Below are 18,905 nucleotides of genomic sequence, written 5' to 3'. Positions count from 1 at the left end.
AAAATCCACCAGGCCAGAGTGATAGGCAAAAACCTTTTAATTAAACAGATTTAAAACTTAAACATTCTTTTTTTTTTAACAGCTGGTAATCAATTTATTAAAATAGTTGACTTAAGCATCTGCAATGGTGACTTCCGCCTCAACTTCTGGCTCAATACTGATGGAAGTAATCTGCTTAACAATCTCAGAAGGACTCTGCAAGTCAATGAGTTGATTGTGGATTTTCATCTGGAAATGATCCCATGTCTTAGAACCTTTACCACAAGTAGTTTTTCTTGTAATGATTCTCAAAGTCTTGGGAGGCATTCGAACTGGTCATTTCACTTCGAGATTCTTTGCCTTTGCTCCTCTCATCAAGTCAGCACACACCTTCTCCAGGGATTTTACATTGCAGCTGATTAGAGTAATTCGAATTTGGTGAATTCCACCTCCAGCTCCACGGGTGTTTTTCCGGTCTTTAAAAGCCATGGCTGCTGCGCGGCTTCCTTACCGACTTGTTCCTGGGTGACAGCAAACAGCGGTGAGCCAGGAGCAGGAGCATGCAGATCAGGGATCCGCAACACCTATGACCGCGTCTTCCTCAAAGAGCAAAACTTAAACATTCTAACATTAACAGACTAAAATTAATTTGGGATGAAAGTTAAAATTTGTGCAGGGAATATTCTTTTTATGACAGAATGCCAGCAAAAACAAGTATATACTAATCATTGAGATAGAAAATTTCCAATGTACAAACATAAATATAATAGCTGACACAGGCAGGGATGATTGATGATAAACTGTTCAGAGGAAGATCATTAGAATACACAATATTTATACTTTTTCATGCCACTTTCCAAATTAATTATAAATAAGGTGCCTTTACAAGCGAAAGATCTCCTAGACCCCTCCTTAACCAAGTGACCAGTCCTAGTATCACGATAATGGCGATGGACATACTGGATCTTCTCTGCCCGCAGATGGGCTGAGGTAGGAAACTCACAGTAGTGACTCTGCAGTGTTCCCAGCAAAACATTTAGGCTGAATTTAATCATGAGGACATTTTCAGATCTCAGAATGTAGAACATTGAGCCAGACAGCTGACCTGTCCTCTACAAACAAGTCCATGTCACCACAATCAATGACAACAACAAAAAGATGAGGAGATACTTTGGGTTCAAAATAACTACAGAAGTGTAGCTACATTATCTTTCTATTCTTTTTAAACCCAAAATGCCTCTTCTCCTTTTTGTTGTGTGATTAGTGGTGACATGGACTGTGTGAAGGAGACAGGTCAGTTGTCCTGCTCAGTGTTCTACATTCTGCAGTTGTCTGGTGATTACTCCTAAGAAACTCAGGCTAAGCATTTTCAGCAAGAACACGGCATTGTTCATACTCTGCACTGGCAGAGTCCTAGGTGACACACTGTCTCCTGCCAGGAGCTCCTGAGTCCTGTTCTCTACAGGATAGGAATTGAGAGAAGCAGGGTTACGGCCTCTCAATGCTGTTTGTCCATCTGGGCATTGGTCTCCTTAGATACTGATCACAATTGATCACAATTGGAGGGGGAAGGGCTGTGGCTTCTCAAATCAAAGGGGCCCAGTGGGTTAAAATCATCAATAGCATTTCATGGTCTTAAGTTCACTTCTCAGCAAAGGATCCCTGCAGTGTTGTGTTTGATCTTCAACTTGCTTTGCTGTTTTAGTCTTTTTCAGCAAGTGAAAAAACTACTTTGATGACATCTTTTCATCCTTTTCATCCTTTCAAGTAGTATTTGGTACCTGTAGGGGAGAGGGAGAAAAAAATCAAATGAGCATCTTTGTCTCATCCTGTCTGGTTGAGTCTGGAGGGACTGCTAAGTGGTGATAACCCAGGGGCAAACTGAGCTCCTGCTGGGAGGACCAGCTGAAGGCCAAGCCTCAGGCTGGCTGAAGTGGCAGGTGCCATCCACAAGTGAGAAGAAACACCCCAGAACTTGCAGTCAGCCTGGGGTGCAGAATGTAGGGACCCCACCAGCAACTGGTAACATCAGTACCTTCCTTCCTGATTAGCTCTGTTTGGAGCAAAGTGATTGCTTTTCACACTTCCCAGTGAGGATGTGCTCAGCATCAACCATGCATGCTCAGAAACAGAGCACTGCAGAGGGAGAGGACCCTTTGCAGAGAAACCTACCCCCTTACAACACCATGTCCCAGTCTTTTAAGGGAGGAGTGGGAGGGGCCCGGAAAGAATCCTGGATGTGAGAATTAGCAGGGACCTCAGACCACATCTACGTCCAGTTCTGCTTTTCACAACACAGGAGCAGTGATGCCACAGGGCTAAGATTAAACTAAGGCCACATGGGTTGCTATTAACCACCTGGGAACTACAGCCCAGCCTCAGGCCCTTTCAATAGCGTTTGGAAGGAGGGAGGAAAAAAGCTCCAGTCTGGAGGTCTCAACAGTCATGAGAGGCTGTTGGGTCACCTTGGCTAGGACAGGAATAAAGTTTTACAAAGAAATATTATTTCATTGCTGCTTGTTTGGTTGGTTACAAATAAAACATGAAAAAAGAGAAATATAATCATAAGTATTCTTTCCAAGGGGCTCAGGAAAGAGGAAAAACAAGAGAGTCTACATGAAGTTAGCAAAGAGAGAGTGAGGATTGTAACCTTGGCCCAACTTATTTTCCCAATTCCCTGAAGTTGATTCCACACCTGGTTACACCTTAAGGCATTTTAGCAATATTCTCAATATCTAGACCAACAAAACTCTGAAGCGAGAGGGACTCCCAAGACAGTAGCAGTGGGAACAGAGCAGAGTTCAGAGAGCAAAGAGCAGATGGAGATGGGAATGGAAGGTCTTGGCAGGGTGGCAGCCCATGAGACACAGAGGTAAGACCAGTCAGACGTGATAGCAGTTGCTGGAGAGAACAAATAGGGAAGAGAAAAGCAACAGGAGAATGAGCTGTCATCATAGACAGAAATAAGGAGCGAGTGCAGCTAACAGCCATAGATGTGATTACCTTCGTACCCTAAGCTTGCAGGCCAGGGAATCTGCATGCCAGTCTCCACTTGCTGAACAGCAGTTTTCTTTTGATCATCTTTGGTTTTAGGACACTTGCAGCATGAATGTGGCCAATGACTTGATGCTCATGTGTGTTGTCAGCTGAGCCTTCAAGAGCATCACCTTCTAGCTGGGGAGGGTTCTTCATTCCAAGGGAAAGCTCTAAACCCAGCTCTGAAAATGAAACCACACCCAACAGCGTTCACTGTCATCCATGATCTTACTGTGACTTTCTCTTCCACCCAAGAGGATCATCAGAGAAGGAAAGTGGCCTTGGGCAAGAAAGTCCAAGGGGTAAAGGGAAGCCAAGGAATACATTTTTGTATTTTCTGTATTGTTGATTTTTCATGCATCACCCAGTAATGACAAGATTGCCAGGAGGAAAAGGTGATCCCAATTGACAAACATATTCAAGAAACTTAGGATTAATAAACACAATAGCTTCCAGGTAGATACGGCAAAGGCAAGGAAATCACACTGGAAACAGGCTGTGTTTTGGGAGGGAGGAGATTCGAAAAATCAAGCAAAATCAACGTTAAATGAATATATGAGAGAAAAGAATTGGGAAGGCTAAACGTGGGATATTGATGAAATGATCATATGTATATTGCATATATATACATTTTATTAAAAACACATGCCAAATATGCATAATGTATATGACAAATGACATAAATGCATATATTTATATATAAAAATCTATTGGAAGAAATTACACAGGGATGTGGAAGATGTTGAATTAACATTATAATCACTAACATTATAATCTGGTCCATTGAAATTCAAAAAACTTTTAGAAAAATAAGACGAATGAGAGAGGGAAGACGTGGTGAGAAACAAATGCCCTATTAGACAGCAGGGAGAAGTCACCAGGTAAAGGAGAATGAAACAAAAGGCATTCACTCTGTCCTCTTGCCTGGAGCCTGGTTAGTGCTCTGGACTCCTGGGGAAGCCAGCAGGTGAGAGTGTTGGAGCCAGAGGGGTGAGTCCTGACTGGGAATCCATGGAGAAGCAAAAGAGACATCAGTGGGAAGAAATCAGTTTAAATACTAGAAGTTATCAGGGCATGTCAGGGACTATGCATCCCCCGACACTCACTGAGCATCTTCCGTGTGTCCTCTGCAGGGACCCAGATGGTGCTCATTACCTCACGTGACCCTCCCTCCTCCTGAGGACTTGGGTCTCCTTATTCCTCAGTTGAGGGCATTGCCTGACAGATGAGCACAAGGCAGCCTCGGGGGCTCCAGGAGGAGATATTGAGTAGGACAGAGAGTAAGATGAACGCGACCCGGGTTTTAAGGAAATCTGAGCAGAAGTGGATCCCTGTGAGAATGAAACTGAGGATATTACTGTGGACGTGAGTGGAGATGATGAACTAAATGGAGTTTCAGAAAAGACACAGATTTGTACACTTTCCATGAGAAGATTGCCCTTTTATTCCTTTATTTCAAAATGCGGGGAAGAAACAGAGCAAGAAGCTGGATATGCCAGGCAACTAACTTGCGGGCCTAGGGTTTGCGCTTTTACTGAATGTGCCTAATATGTTGTTATTGAAAGTGCTCGATAGCGGAAAATTGACTTAAAAAGGGATGCTGACGAAGAGGAAGAAAACTGGCAAAAGAGAGTTTCTAAGAAAACACAGGAAGGGGGTCCCTAGAAAGTAGAGATCCTAACAGTTACTCCTCCTCAGATGAAACTGCATGTGAAGTCATGTCCTAAATGCTAATTTATCAGAAAGATAACAGAATTAGATAACATGTATTCATAGATTTATTGAGTAATTTTTATTGAATTAGCCCTTTGGAAATTATCATAATTAATGCTATCAACAATGATTGAATGTAGATGTTATTTTTCAGGCCTCTCAGATGACAGAACTGAGATGTAAATGCCAACACCACAAATGACTTGGCCGAGGTGAATAATGAGTAAGGGTTAAACCCAGGACCTGAGAGCAGATTTGATCCTAAACCCCCAGGCTCTTGCTCACCTCACTAGGTTGGAACATTGTGGATTTCTACCTGACTCTGAGGGAGCACGAAGAGACCCCATTGCCTCCTCCCCTCACAGCACCATGATCACCAACACCCAGATTAGAGCTTACTGGTCCCCTTTCCTTCCCTACCTTGGAAGGGCCATTGCTTCCCAGCATCAGCGTTGGCTGTGAAGCTGCAGGTGGCGGAGGAAACGCCCCGCCTGGCTAAGCCATAGCCACAGTCAAACCCTTGATCCAGCTGTGGTCGCAGACAATTGGGCACCAGGGTTCTCGGCTCCAGCTGTGCCTGTGAAGCCTGCACTTCTGACAGGTGGTGGCTCAAGTCTCCACTCCAAGGTCCGTAAGGACAGTCTGCCTGGGTGGGAGCTGAAAGGAGAAGGGGCTTCAGTAGGAACGCTCTCAGTTTTTCCTTTCTTAATCATGCCCAGAACACCTATCTCTTGTGTCCCTGCCTCTGAGGTGAGCCACCCAGTGGCCCAGGCCACAAAGACAGACATCATGTAAATGGGTGATGTCACTTCCTGTCTGTGCCTGGGGATGCTGAGATGGAAGGTACCCAGGCTGGATGTCCCTGAAGTGAAAAACCCCCACTTCAGCCCAGAGGGCTTTGGATTGGCTAACAAGACCATGCCGATTATTCTGTTATTATTAATCTCCATCCTGCAGCCTGGAAAGAATGTTCTGGAGAGCCTTCAGAGCATAGGAAATGCTGTTTTTCTCAAAACACAGGAGTATAAGAACAGGGGAGGACTCAGAGCCTCCAGGCTTTGGGAAGGAACCATAGAAAAGGGTTTTGGGACACTGTAGACCACAGTCTCCAAGCTTCTTTGCCCCAGGGACTGGTTTCGTGGAAGACGATTTTTCCACAGACCAGGGGTGGTGGACGTGAAAAGAGGGGGATCATTTTGGGATGAAACTGTTCCACCTCAGATCATCAGGCATTAATTAAATTCTCATAAGGAGCGCACAACCTAGATCCCTTTCATGCACAGTTCACAATAGGGTTTGTGTTTCTATGAGAATCTAATGCCACCACTGATCTGATAGGAGGCGGGGCTCAGGCTGGAATGCTCGCTTGCCGGCTGCTCATATCCTGCTGTGTGGCCTGGTGCCTAACAGGCCCAGGACAGGTAGCTGACCACAGCTCCAGGGGCTTGGGGCCCCCTGCAACAGACCAAATACTACATGAGGCAAACTTTTTAGAGTTCTGAAACATTTTGAATTTCCATTGCCTATAATTACTTTACCACCTGCCCACACATATACATCTTGTTGCCATATAGTGGGTGTCCGCAGCCATAAGCAATGTTGTAGAGGGACCAGTCCCCTCACGGACACTTAGGAGCCACAGGTATTACCGATCAGCGTGTGTGGTTCTGTAGGGAGATAACACCGAGCACAGTCCTCATCTTACCTGCTCCTCCAGTGGGGTCCGGGCAGCACCCCTCATAAAAATTATCGCTATTTCCACAGGAAGGGGAGATCACACTCTCAGAAAGTGGACTAAGGAAAGACTTCCGGTGGCCTCACGCCAGTCCAGATCTGCCTCAGCAGAGGGACGGGGCCTGCAGGGCTTGATCCACGTTGCTGCAGGGCTCCTCTCTCTCCTCCCCTCTGCACATCCTCATTCTCATCAAGGTTTCTCTAGGCTTTCTTAAAAATGCCTTCCGTGTATCTGTTCTCCTTCATCTTCCTGAGAGCACAGTGTATCAGACTCATTACTGATGCCTGGCTTCATACATGCCCCCAACTGCTATCTCTGATTCTGCCATCTTCACACTAGCAATTGTCTCAGTGATTTTATTGCCCAGAAGTCCCATTCTTTCCACGTCCCTACTCTGCTTCTGAAAACTCTCCACTGCACACCGTGCAACTCTCCCCCCTTGCCCTGCCTTTGTGCTCCTTCTAACTTCTGTCCCATGTTCCTATCCAGCATCACCTCTCACCACTCCCTCATACAGACTCTTCCCTGGAGTCAGGCTGGCTCCTCCCCGGCACAGCCCTGCACGGTGTCCCTTCCAGCATCTGGGACTTGGTGCCCCTGAGCCCTTCACTCCGCCTCATGTGGCTTCCTTAGCTGCTCAGGGCACAGTTTACTGATCATTAACCATCACTCAGGACACTCAATGCGACTTCATGGTAGTTCATATTGGGCAGTCGGGGAAACATCTCAAAAGGACAAATCTGGTTGGGGAAGGCTGGTCAAACCCAGGCTTCCCATTCTTGTCCTCTGCATGTGTGATTTAAAATCAATGTCTAGGAATGTTTTTAATTCTAACTACTTAATTTCGTTAGGTCCTCTTATCTCTCTTTTTCAGAATACTAAGTCTTCTTAAAATTATACTTTGAATATTGTTTGCATTTTCAGGAGAAAATGAAAAACATGTTCTCAAACTTCTGAAGTACTCTACATATTATTAGCTGAGCAGGTGGGGAAAAGTCCTAATAAGTGATCAAGTTATGATTTAGGTTGTATTCTCGCTGATTCTACTGTGACTTTCCCTGAAGCGAGAGGATGGGTGGAGCACATCAACTCCAGCACCACTGCTGGAGTCACAGCTGTGAACAGTACAGACTCTTCACAGGTTATCATCGGAACCCACACACAGATGCCTCCTGGTATAATTGAGACAGTGCATTCATGCATCTCAGCCTGTCTGCATGGATGAATGTGGCCTCTCCTGGCCCATGTTTCATGATGCCCTGGCAGAGCTGGCCCATATCACAGGCATCTCACTTCTGAGACATGTGTCTGAGCATTTCTCTTCCTCCTCATGGGAGCCTGGTCCTGGCTGGGGTCTGAGACAGAGCCCAGTAACTTTACAAGGGCTCCAAGACTGCCATGTTAAGAGCAGAAACCCACATGATACAGGGTAGGAAGAGACCAGCACCTTTCATTCCCTGAGAGCCTTCTGGAGCTGTAGGTCCCCCTGGAGGGACTGGAGGAGCCACCAGTTCTGCTCACAGACAAAGTGCACCAAGGTATTTATCACTGGGTTACACACGTGAGGGGCTACAGAAGTTCTTTGTACCAGACCAGCAAATTTTGTGTTTCAGCTTGAAATTATTTCCAACAAATTTGCTACAAAGGGAAAATGCTTGAGCAATCATCCTAGCTGAGTCTCTGAGAGATCCCACTGTAGAGAAATGACAGCAATTGCACCATGCAGTCACGCAGACATGGGGCCCATGTTCTCCCTGTGACTAGTCGGGGCATCCTGGGTGAGCAAAGAGAACTTGCTGAGCCTTAGCATCCTCAGCTCTAACATGGAGATGCCACCACCCACTTGCGAGTGCCCCATGAGCACTGAATGGTTTATAGCAAGGACAGAGCTTGCTTGGCCAGGGACAAGGCATATAACAGGTGCAAGGGCGATGTGTATTTTATTTCATTTTATGAATTGCTGTGGGCCAGCTGCGGTGGCTCACACCTGTAATCCCAGCACTTTGGGAGGCCGAGGTGGGTGGATCACATGAGGTCAAGAGTTCAAGATCAGCCTGGCCAACATGATGAAAACCCATCTGTACTAAAAAAATACAAAAAAAATTAGCCTGGCATGCTGGCAGGTGCCTGTAATCCCAGCTACTTGGGGGCTGAGGCAGAAGAATCACTTGAACCCAGGAGGCGAAGGTTGCAGCTAGCCGAGATTGTGCCACTGCACTCCAGCCTGGGCAACAAGAGTGAAACCCCGCTGTCGTGGGGTGGGGAGAAGGGGGAGGGATAGCATTAGGAGATATTGTAAATGTAATGTAATGTAAATGATGAATTTACATTACTAATGTAATGATGTAAATGATGAATTAACAGGTACAGCACACCAACACGGCACATGTATACATATGTAACAAACCCGCACGTTGTGCACATGTACCCTAAAACTTAAAGTGTAATAAAAAAAAAAGAGTGAAACCCCATCTCAAATAAATAAATAAATTGCTGTGATCCTACAAAAGCCTTTGCTTATTTGAAACTCAAGGGGAAATGAAAAACACGAAAGAGGATGGTTCCAGCAGGAAAGGTGTTTACTGACCAAAATAGAATGGAGGACAAAAGTTTCGGTCACTACTCTCATGACAAAATATTCAGATGGGGGACACTACAGAGTTACTTGCTCTTTCTACAAGAGTTTTGATGGGTAAAACTAACAATCCACATGAAATTCCCAGAATAATGGTACAAAAAAAAACAGAATGAATGAGAAGAAAAGAAAATTGTTTTTTTTCTTACACACCCTATGAAACAGCGACCTCAAGGGGCACTTGCTCACAGGAAGGGTTTGCCGGAGATCATGGGGATGAGAACCACTGTGCTTTGCTCATCAGTTAAGCCAGCACCTGACCAGGGACACTAGCTGTTGATGGTTTACATGAGAACATAGCACTGAGACAACACATGATTGAAACCACAAACCCACACATGAAAGAAACCACGGGGCTCTACAGAGGATGCAAGCCATGGCCATGCACGGAGGAAGGGACGCTAACTGCTTCAGTGGAGGGAAGCCACCTCAGAGGAGGTAGTAGAGAATCTGGCTTGAAACATAGGAATCACGAAACAGCCCTCCAAAATAATGGGGGAAAACTGCTGGCACAAGTGGATGGCCAGAGAGAAGGGCGCTGTTCAGGATATGTGATGAGAAGGGCACTGTTCAACATAATGTCTGAAAAGAGAGATGCCCTATCTTAAGGAATGAAGTCTGTTATATAAAATTCTCCAGGTGAGCTGTTGTGGCTGAGAGTATGCAGTGATCCCTCATCATTCCCCTCTCTGGCCTGTTTTGATACCTACCGCCTGCTCTTGTGAGAAGGGGTCGGGTGACAGAGGAATCACCTGCCACAAGAGAAAGGGGTTCCACCCATTGAATGTCTAAGCTTAAAACTGGATCCAAGAACCAGATTCAAAACACTCTGAATTTACAGGGCCTGGTTGCAGAGATGATCCATCTCACCTGCACAAGTTACAGGAAACAGAATATATAGAGGCTGCCTGGGAGAACAGTGGAGCTTTGTGACCTTCAGGCTGGAGTACTCACAGGCTACATCGAGAGCAGAGCAGGCGAGCTGATCCTCCAATGAGCACAACGTGCTGCTGTAAGGCTGCTGGCAGTCAGAGAGGTCATGGGGAAGGGAAGGAGTCAAGTAAATTTCATCCAGAGAGTCCTGCGGGACGTCCTGCTCCTCCACCTCTGGCAGCTCTGGGCTCAGCCTGGTGGGTGAAGAACACAGAAGATAAACATCAAAGGGAAGAGAAACCACAGTGCCCAGCTAGTTCTACAGAGAGGCCAAAGGAGGGGCCAGAGGAAGCAAAGGATAGTCCCCTCAGAGAGAGAACAATCCTTCTCTATCTCCAGCAGGAGAGAGAGCAGCAGGTGCTCAGTGTCCTGGGTAGACAGTGAGCTGGAAAGGAAGGAGACGGAATGATCCCAGTACCAAAGAGCTGTGACATGGCACACGCAACAGGCCCCTGTGTCTTCATAGACTGATAGAGTTACTGTGACCTCAACATCTCTTGTTCTCAAAATTTTAGCATGATATAAATTGTTCGTATTTACATTCCTGCTCCCAAATATTTGCAAATATAAAGGGAAAGAGGCAGATATCAGATGAGCATCTCGAGTTCACTTTAAGCCAAAAAGACTTAAAGTGAAAAGGAAACTGCAGAAAATGTGATTGAGCGGTTCAACCAAGTCAACTGAATAAAGATTAGTATAATTTTGAAGGAATTAACAAGAGAAACAAATACAGGTGTAAAATGAAAAGAGGTCACTTCATTAATATTCACCAGTAATATTAATTTTAACTAATAATCCTGCTTAATAATTATTCCACATTGACAATCTTAACATTGCTAATATGGCTATTTCATGGTTGGCTGAATGAATGAACAGGTATGTTCTGTTTTCCCTGGATCTGGCATCTCCAGATGTCAACAGTAAGTTAAATGTCCACAATTACTCAAAGTTACCTGGGGCATGGTGAGTCTTGATCTTCTTCCTCTTCTTGATCCTTTTCAATTTCTGCAATTAGTCAGACAGGGATAGACACTTTAAGATGATTCCCCTATTCATGTAACAATCCACTGTCCAATCCTAAAACAGGAATATCAGTCTCCTTGGCATGAGAACAGGACACTGTGACAGATATACTTTATGAGGCCTGAGGGTCTGTCCTGACAGAGATTCCTTTGTTTTCATCCCTGAGCCTATGGGTGAAGTATTCCTATTCTGGTACATCGTTATCCCAATATCATGTGTCCCAAATTTGTGCAAAGGGTTATGCAATATTTTTCCAATCAATTTAAAGCAAATGCCCCAAACAATTTCTAGGAGAAAAACTGCAGTATTCAGCCCTGTCTCATCAAATACCCAGCTTGTTCCTGGTTGCAAGGATTTTAGACACTGAAACTAGAATGAAGGAGGAAATCTACAAATCCATGAGTCAAAATCACAATTGTGTGAATTTGTCACATCTGCCTGGGTCCAATGTCTTGAGAGTGGGCACAGGTGTGGTGGTGAACACTTGTGGTCCCAGCTACTCAGGAGGCTGAGGCAGGAGAATCACTTGAATGCAGCAGGCTGAGGTTGCAGTAAGCCAAGATCATGCCACTCCGCTCCAGCCTGGGCGACACAGTGAGACTCCGTCTCAAAGAAAAAAAAAAAGAAAAAGAATCTGCGATGCTACAAAGAAACATCACATCAGCCATTGATGGGGTGGAGAACCAGGGCCCAGCCTTACTTTATGGAAACATATCAGCAAGGTAAAGAAGAAATGTTTCCGTCCAGGTTTCAAGGTGACTGTGCAGCTAAGCAAGTTAACTTAAAGGAAATCAAGACTGAAGCTGAGAACACTGAAACCTGGGGAACAATCTCTCCAAATACAAAGGAAAGGCTGCCAGTTTCCTTAAAAAGGAATAGAAACTCCATGGACATTGTTTAGGGACAGATGAATAATTACACGTGATGAGAGATACTGAATCAAAACTGGGAAGCCTGACAGGTACTTCCTTCACACCTCCTGCACTCAGGTGAGTATGAGTTTGTCACACTTGCCTGGGGTCCAGTAACTTGATACTGGGCCCAGGGAGACAGAGGCATGACATGGGTGGAGCAGGAGAGGAAAATTCCCTGATAAATGTATTTAGTATCCCATCCTAGTTTTTGATTCAAACCAATTTGTGTGTATAGAGCCTATCTTCAGAGTTGATCTTCCTCAGCCTAGACAGAGGTACCAGGGACAAAGAATACAGAGGCTACCTGGGAGAATGTTTAGAGCTTCCTCCGCTTCATCATGAGAAGGTTCACTGTCTACAACCAGCGCAGAGTCAACTTGGTCTTCCTCAAATGTGATTTTGGTTTTCCTGTGAGGCTGGCTGGAGTCAGAAGGGCCGTGGCTATTTGAACAAATGAGAGCACATTCCTCCAGTAAGTCCTCTGGGAATTCCTTCTCTTCAGCCTTCTGTACCTTCCTGATGAGCCAGGTGACACAGACATGACAGAAGATTAAATAGAGAGGGATTGGACTCCAGGGAGTCCTAGCTAGTTTTGACAGGAGGCATAAGAGAGTGGTCCCAGAAAGCAAACAGGAGGTTCCCTTTAAGAGGGAACAGGCACTCCTCCACTCTCTGCAACAGAGCATGGCTGCTATGGGAGCCAAAGAGGAAGACAGTAGTTGGTGTTCATTGTACTGGGCAGATAGGAGCTGAGGAGGATGGAGACTCAATTATCCCTGTATGGTACAGGCATGACACTCAGCACATACAGAGAACCATAACAGCTGCCACATCCTGTGTCTAAGCTGGGTTGAATTTAACATACTGTGGCCAGGGGAATGCAGGCTTTTGGCCCATTGTAGTTGCCAGAGAGGGTGTGCCTCCTAGACCTTTTTCATATTTTACCATCCATTATTTACCGGGGGAACCCACCCCCGATAGTCAACGTGGGTTCTTTTCTATTTCCCTAAGCATAGGCTGGTCTGAGAAATAAAGGGAAAGAGTACAAAAGAGAGAAATTTTAAAGCTGGGTGTCGGGGGGAGACATCAGATGTTGGCAGGTTCCGTGATGCCCCATGAGCTGTAAAACCAGCAAGTTTTTATTAGCAATTTTCAAAAGGAAGGGAGTGTATGAATAGGGTGTGGGTCACAGAGATCACATGCTTCAAGGGTGACAAAAGATCACAAGGCAGGAGGTCAGGGCGAGATCACAAGGTCAGGGTGAAACCAGAATCACTAATGAACTTCCATGTCCAGCTGTGCACGCATTGTCATTGATAAACAAGGTTCAAGAGCAGAGAACCGGTCTGACTAGAATTTGCCAGGCTGGAATTTCCTAATCCTAGCAAGCCTGAGGGCGCTGCAGGAGACTAGGGCGTGTTTCATCCCTATCTACATCTGCATAAAAGCAGACACTCGCAGAGCAGCCATTCAGAGGCCTCCTCTGGGAATGCATTCTTTTCCCAGGGCTGTTAATTATTGATATTCCTTACTGGGGAAAGAATTCAGCAATATTTATCTTACCTGTTTTTGGTAATAAGAGAAATATGGCTCTGTTCCACCTGGCCCACAGACAGTCAAACTTTGAAGTTATCTCCCTTGTTGCCTAAAAATCGCTGTTATCCTATTCTTAAGGTGTCCAGATTTCATATTGTTCAAATACACATGCTCTACAAACAATCTGTGCAGTTAATGCAATCATCACAGGGTCCTGAGCTTACGAAGATGATGGGATTAAGAGATTAAAGTAAAGACAGGCATAGGAAATCACAAGAGTATTGACTGGGGAAGGGATAATGTCCATGAAATCTTCACAATTTATGTTCTTCTGCCGCGGCTTCAGCCAGTCCCTCCGTCCAGGGACCCTGACTTCCCGCAACAATTATTGCTCGTGATTATTCAGTGTTACCTGGGGGCGCATGATTCCCGTACTTTCTCAGCCTCCTCAACGTAAACATCGTCATCCACATCTTCATCATTTTCTGTGAATACAGAAGTGTTCGTTCAGATATTTCCTACTTCACACTCTGCAAGCACAGTCAGCCCAATGTGCACAGAGACATGAACATCTAGGCATGGGTCACCATTCAACTGAAAGCTCTCATGTTTTATCTTTAACAAAATGCCCTGGCGTCGTTTCCTGATCCATCAGGCAATGCATTTCTGATCTGGAGGGCCACCATCAAGATGTGGCCAAATATTGAAAAGACCTTTTGGTCCCCATATCACTGGAGGCTTGTGCAGCCTGTCTCTGGACTTTGGCAGCTGTCTCCCCCATCCCGCCACAGATCTGATTCCCAGGCACGGGCTTGGTGTCCTGTCACAATTCACATTTAGAACCTAATTCTTTCTCTTAGGAGAGGACAAACAAACTTGTCCCACAATCTTCTATACATCAGGGGACTTTACCGGCCCTCCAAGTGGCTTCTGCTGTGTTATTCAGGGACATTCTCTGCATGGGGAGTGCTCCAGTCTGAAGCCCTTCCTACCACCAAATGCCCCCACATCAAGTGCCTTCTCCAACACCACATGGCGAGGGGCTTCACCTCATTTTGAAAAGCAGTTGTGGCCGGGCGCGGTGGCTCAAGCCTATAATCCCAGCACTTTGGGAGGCCGAGACGGGCGAATCACGAGTTCAGGAGATCGAGACCATCCTGGCTAACATGGTGAAACCCCGTCTCTACTAAAATACAAAAAAAATTAGCCGGGCGAGGTGGCGGGCGCCTGTACTCCCAGCTGCTCGGGAGGCTGAGGCAGGAGAATGGCGTGAACCCGGGAGGCGGGGCTTGCAGTGAGCTGAGATCCGGCCACTGCACTCCAGCCTGGGCAACAGAGCCAGACTCCGTCTCAAAAAAAAAAAAAAAAAAAAAAAAAAAAAAGCAAGGCCGGGCGCGGTGGCTCAAGCCTGTAATCCCAGCACTTTGGGAGGCCGAGACGGGTGGATCACGAGGTCAGGAGATCGAGACCATCCTGGCTAACACGGTGAAACCCCGTCTCTACTAAAAAATACAAAAAACTAGCCGGGCAAGGTGGCGGGCGCCTGTAGTCCCAGCTACTCGGGAGGCTGAGGCAGGAGAATGGCCGGAACCCGGGAGGCGGAGCTTGCAGTGAGCTGAGATCCGGCCACTGCACTCCAGCCTGGGCGGCAGAGCGAGACTCCGTCTCAAAAAAAAAAAAAAAAAAAAAAAAAAAAGCAGTTGTAAGTGTTCCCACATTTGGATGCTTCAGGCCCTTGCAAGAGACAATTTGCCTGCTTTTGCAGATGGAGAGAAACCCAGGGAGGATAAATCAATCATTCACCAACAGTTACTAAGGACATTGCTGAAGATAGAGCCTGGGAACCTTCATTCTTAGTCCAGAGCTCTTTTCACTCTAACAAGTGCCTTCCCATCACAGCCTCCTTCCTGTCCTTTAAAACTAGACAGATACTGCCTCTTGTTCCAAAGACCACCTTCCATCAAGGAAGGAGGGATATTTGCAATACTGTGACCTCCAACCCCATGGGTTTCCCAGCTCTGTTCTTACCCAGGAAGTCCTGGTCATGTCATGGCCACATATGTTTAGTGGAAAAAAACACCACCAATACAACTGTCATTGTGGAGGTCTGGAGGTCTGGAGTCTCTCATAAGCCTGGGGTTTTGGGTCATCAGGGCCTGTGGCCACCTTACCTGCGCTGAGTTTGTGGATGAGGTTCTCTGTTAGCCTGCAGCCCTCAGCCAGCTGCTCTCGGAGATCCTGCCCCTGGGAGTTGTCAGGCTCATCCAGAGGGAGGAGGGCCTGGAGATGCTGATTCAATGAGCGGGAGGCATCTCTCCCTTCCCGTAACTTCTCCCTTAACCGGGCCAGCTCTCGTGACTGAGAGTGAACCAGGACTTTATATTGCCTAAGGTGACACAGTAGAGAAAATTTAGTAGTGGAAAGGGATGAGTGATCAGTTCTAATACTGCAACAGAGATTTCTGAGACAATGTCCTCAAGGAGACCTCCAAGCAGAAGGTCAACACATGTTTGGGGAAATGCCTGTGACCAAGAGAAAAAAATTTTTTTACAGGTTTCCTCTATATCAGAGAGTGCAACTGAAAGATCCTCGACAATGCTGCATTCATCTTTCTCTTTTGTAAACAAAAGTAGGTCTTTCTAAATCAGTTTCAAAAAGACATCCTTTCAGTTCCTCACCCTGGCCACGGACATTTATTTCCATGTGAAAATACACATAGTGCATCTTGCGGCGATTAGATACAAAGCCATGTACAGAAATGAGGCCGGGTGCAGATGGGGCAAATTGAAAAGACAAAAGAAGAAAAGAATGACAGGGTCAAGAAGGCAACATTGATTGAGTGAAAGAATGAGACGCCGCAGTCAGTCAGGAGGTAATTGTGACTAAGGGTAAGTGGGGTGGTGATGGCACACTATTTTGAGTATACTGAATGCTGCTGGGTTGTTCCACTCCTTTGGTTAATTTCGTGTTATGCAAGTTTCATCTCAACAGTTACTTGTTTGAAAAAGAGAAAACAAGGTTCTGAGAAAAAACTGCAACCCATAACTTATTATTATCCTGTTCTCTGATAAATATTTGTGTGTCGTGAGCATGCCATGGCAATTCCTGCCCTTCCTCTGGCCCAGCTTAGCTCTTACTTCTCCCCGCCGAGCTGCTGTACTTCAGAGATTTACACACCTGCCCACCTGCCTGCCCCCACGGGGCCCCCTCACCTGAGCTCCTCAGCTTGCCCAAGCTGCTCTACAAGCTTCTCCTCCTTGACCTGCAGCTCATCCCTCAGCATAGATTGTATGAGGTCTTTGCATTCTTCATACTCTGAGAAAAGACAGACACGCCTGCCTCAGTGGAAGGCTGGACATGCTGCTGTGGTCACTGCCTACAAGGCAGGAGGCAGGTCCATCCCAAGGACAAAACTGTCCCCAGTACCCGGCTCTAGGCAGGGATTTCCACATCTTTACTCTTCGGTCTCCCGACTTTCTGGCATCTGATCCTCCAAAATTTAGAGATGAAGAGAGAGAAACTCAAGGGCACACCAACTAAGTTGACAAGATGATTCAGCCACAATGAAGTGGAGTCAGAATTCACAGCCCCTGAGGTCTGACTGAATCCTGGGCCACTTTCCCAAGCCTTCAGCCTCTCCTGTAAACACTGCACTGGGCCATGAAGTGATTTTCCGTAGAGTCGGGAAGGCCCCTAGGACTATGGGACTGATGGTTTCCCTTTTACTGGGAATTTCAAGCACAACTATGTCAAAGATTTTAAAAATACTATCTGGATAAATTGCATAAAATATGAAGCATAAGACAATAAAGCCATGAAGGAAATATGCCCAAATACTAATCAAGTTTCTGTTAAGTTAGAAACAGTAGAATGAAGAACTAATAGTGCTTACTCTGTGCCAACAACTGTTCCAGGAGGTTTACAAGAAACAGGTCATAAATCATTGCAGCAACTTATAGAGGTAGGTATTATTATAGTACACTATGGATGGATGAAGCAGCTGAGGAACAGAGAAGACAAGCAACTTGGATGGAGCCCAGGACACTGGCCCAGGGTCCCTGCTCTACACACTGCTACCTTCACAGAGTCTTGGGTGCCATCTTTCTTCCTCTTTAGGAACAAGAGCCAGGGCCCCAGGAAGCAGGACTTCCCTCTCACCAGGGTACTCCCGCCTCTTGATGCTGTCACTTATAGATACCACAGGTTCCATTAGGAGCAGAGTTCTCTTTAAGCTCCTCAGCAGGGGTACTGTGTACTAACACCACGTTTTCCCCAGGGTCCCCAGAACAGAGCTTTGCCTATTGGGCCTCAACAGAGACTTGAACTGAATGGAAGTTCGTGAGTCCCAGACATTTAGACCAACAGACTAGATGCTACTTGTCTGCAGAATCTTTTATGGTACAGAGAGGATTCTAGTAACATGATTTAGCCTCTTGCTGAGAAAACAGGTGGTGCTGTACAGGTGTCAGAAATCAATAACTGGGATTTGAACTCTAGTCCCACCGCCACCTGACTGCAAACATGGAAAGTTGCTAAATAATTTGGTACCTCTGTCTTCCAACCTTAACAAAATGTTAAAATTCCCATTTCTGTTTTCCTAGAAGTACGGGAAGGAAGAAATTATTTTTGATAGAGCATTTAGTTTCTCAGAGAGAAGACAGGACGTCATTCATCACTTTCGTGATGGTGAGCCTATAGATCTTACTGTATTTGTTCTGCCGGCTGGCCAGGAAGCAGGCCACTTGAGTTACAAGAAATTTCTCTTTGATGTTTTTGAACTGCTGTTTCTTCTCTGCCAGCTGGGGTCGCAATTTCTCGTTGATTTCTAGAATGTTCATCTCTGCCTTCTCACTGGACCAAGGGCCAGCAGATACCACCATGCTGACGTTTGTGGCAGAAGAGGTGGAGCCAGGGACTGGGGAGAAGAAACGCAAACACATGATGGGTTAAAAACTGGTGAAATCAAATAGGTATAATCAGGACTGAGAGATGTCAGTAACTGAACTTCTTAACTTACTGTTGAGAAAAACGTGATCACTCCCCACAGCACTTTAGAGTCCTTAACTGCAAAAACAAGGTTTGATGAGCTCAGAGCTGAAGGCACTGCCTGTAGCTCAGACTCTGACAAGAGTGAGGGAGGTAGCAGCCAGCGTGCCAGGTAACGGTCTGCAGTTGCAATAACAGAATTAGAAGGTGGGGGTGTCATGGAATCTTAGGAGCCCTGTGTTCCAATTGCCCAGGCTTTGCTGAAACACAGGCGCCATGGTCTCACCTGAGGTCACCACCGATGGGGATCAATCCTTCAGCATTCACTCTCAGTATATGTGTACCCTTGTGACAATGCCACAGACCCATCTCTTTCCCAGTACATCTAAGCATATTCCTCATTGTTCATCTCTTG

The 18,905-nt window shown here is 46.0% G+C and overlaps 2 protein-coding genes across 3 annotated transcripts in view; one reads left to right on the top strand and one right to left on the bottom strand.

The window, feature by feature from the left end:
* Positions 1-18,905, top strand: part of S100A10 (S100 calcium binding protein A10) — an 87,735-nt gene that overhangs the window by 33,876 nt on the left and 34,954 nt on the right. The window lies entirely within an intron of this gene.
* Positions 75-18,887, bottom strand: LOC126933992 (putative neuroblastoma breakpoint family member 7). 2 transcript variants are annotated; one of them, XM_050754343.1, is made up of 11 exons: positions 18,522-18,887; positions 18,210-18,419; positions 16,717-16,819; positions 15,676-15,890; positions 13,917-13,989; positions 12,273-12,484; positions 10,985-11,036; positions 10,053-10,225; positions 5,149-5,385; positions 2,983-3,197; positions 75-1,760 (listed from the first exon to the last, which is right to left on the bottom strand). In XM_050754343.1, the coding sequence occupies exons 2-10, from the start codon at positions 18,382-18,384 to the stop codon at positions 2,992-2,994; spliced, it is 1,446 nt and encodes a 481-aa protein (XP_050610300.1). In that variant the 5' UTR covers positions 18,385-18,419; positions 18,522-18,887; the 3' UTR covers positions 75-1,760; positions 2,983-2,991. The 2 variants fall into 2 exon arrangements, with proteins under 2 accessions (XP_050610300.1, XP_050610290.1); XM_050754333.1 differs by lacking the exon at positions 18,522-18,887 and having other exon boundaries at positions 18,210-18,503.

Source organism: Macaca thibetana, chromosome 1 (genome assembly GCF_024542745.1).
Source record: "Macaca thibetana thibetana isolate TM-01 chromosome 1, ASM2454274v1, whole genome shotgun sequence".
Classification (NCBI taxonomy): domain Eukaryota; kingdom Metazoa; phylum Chordata; class Mammalia; order Primates; family Cercopithecidae; genus Macaca; species Macaca thibetana.
Note: the sequence above shows the minus strand (reverse complement) of the source record. Positions and strands in the feature narration are given on the sequence as shown.

Bases quoted from the DNA above. Each gene is read 5' to 3' on its own strand.
- LOC126933992 (XM_050754333.1), bottom strand. From the start codon at position 18,444: ATGTGTTTGCGTTTCTTCTCCCCAGTCCCTGGCTCCACCTCTTCTGCC. The intron at 16,820-18,209 runs GTAAGATCTATA...GTCTTTTCTCAG, and splicing joins CAGCCGGCAGAACAAATACA to AGTATGAAGAATGCAAAGAC. The intron at 5,386-10,052 runs GTGAGTACTCCA...TTCTCCTTTCAG, and splicing joins CTCTGCTCTCGATGTAGCCT to CTCCCACCCAGGCAGACTGT.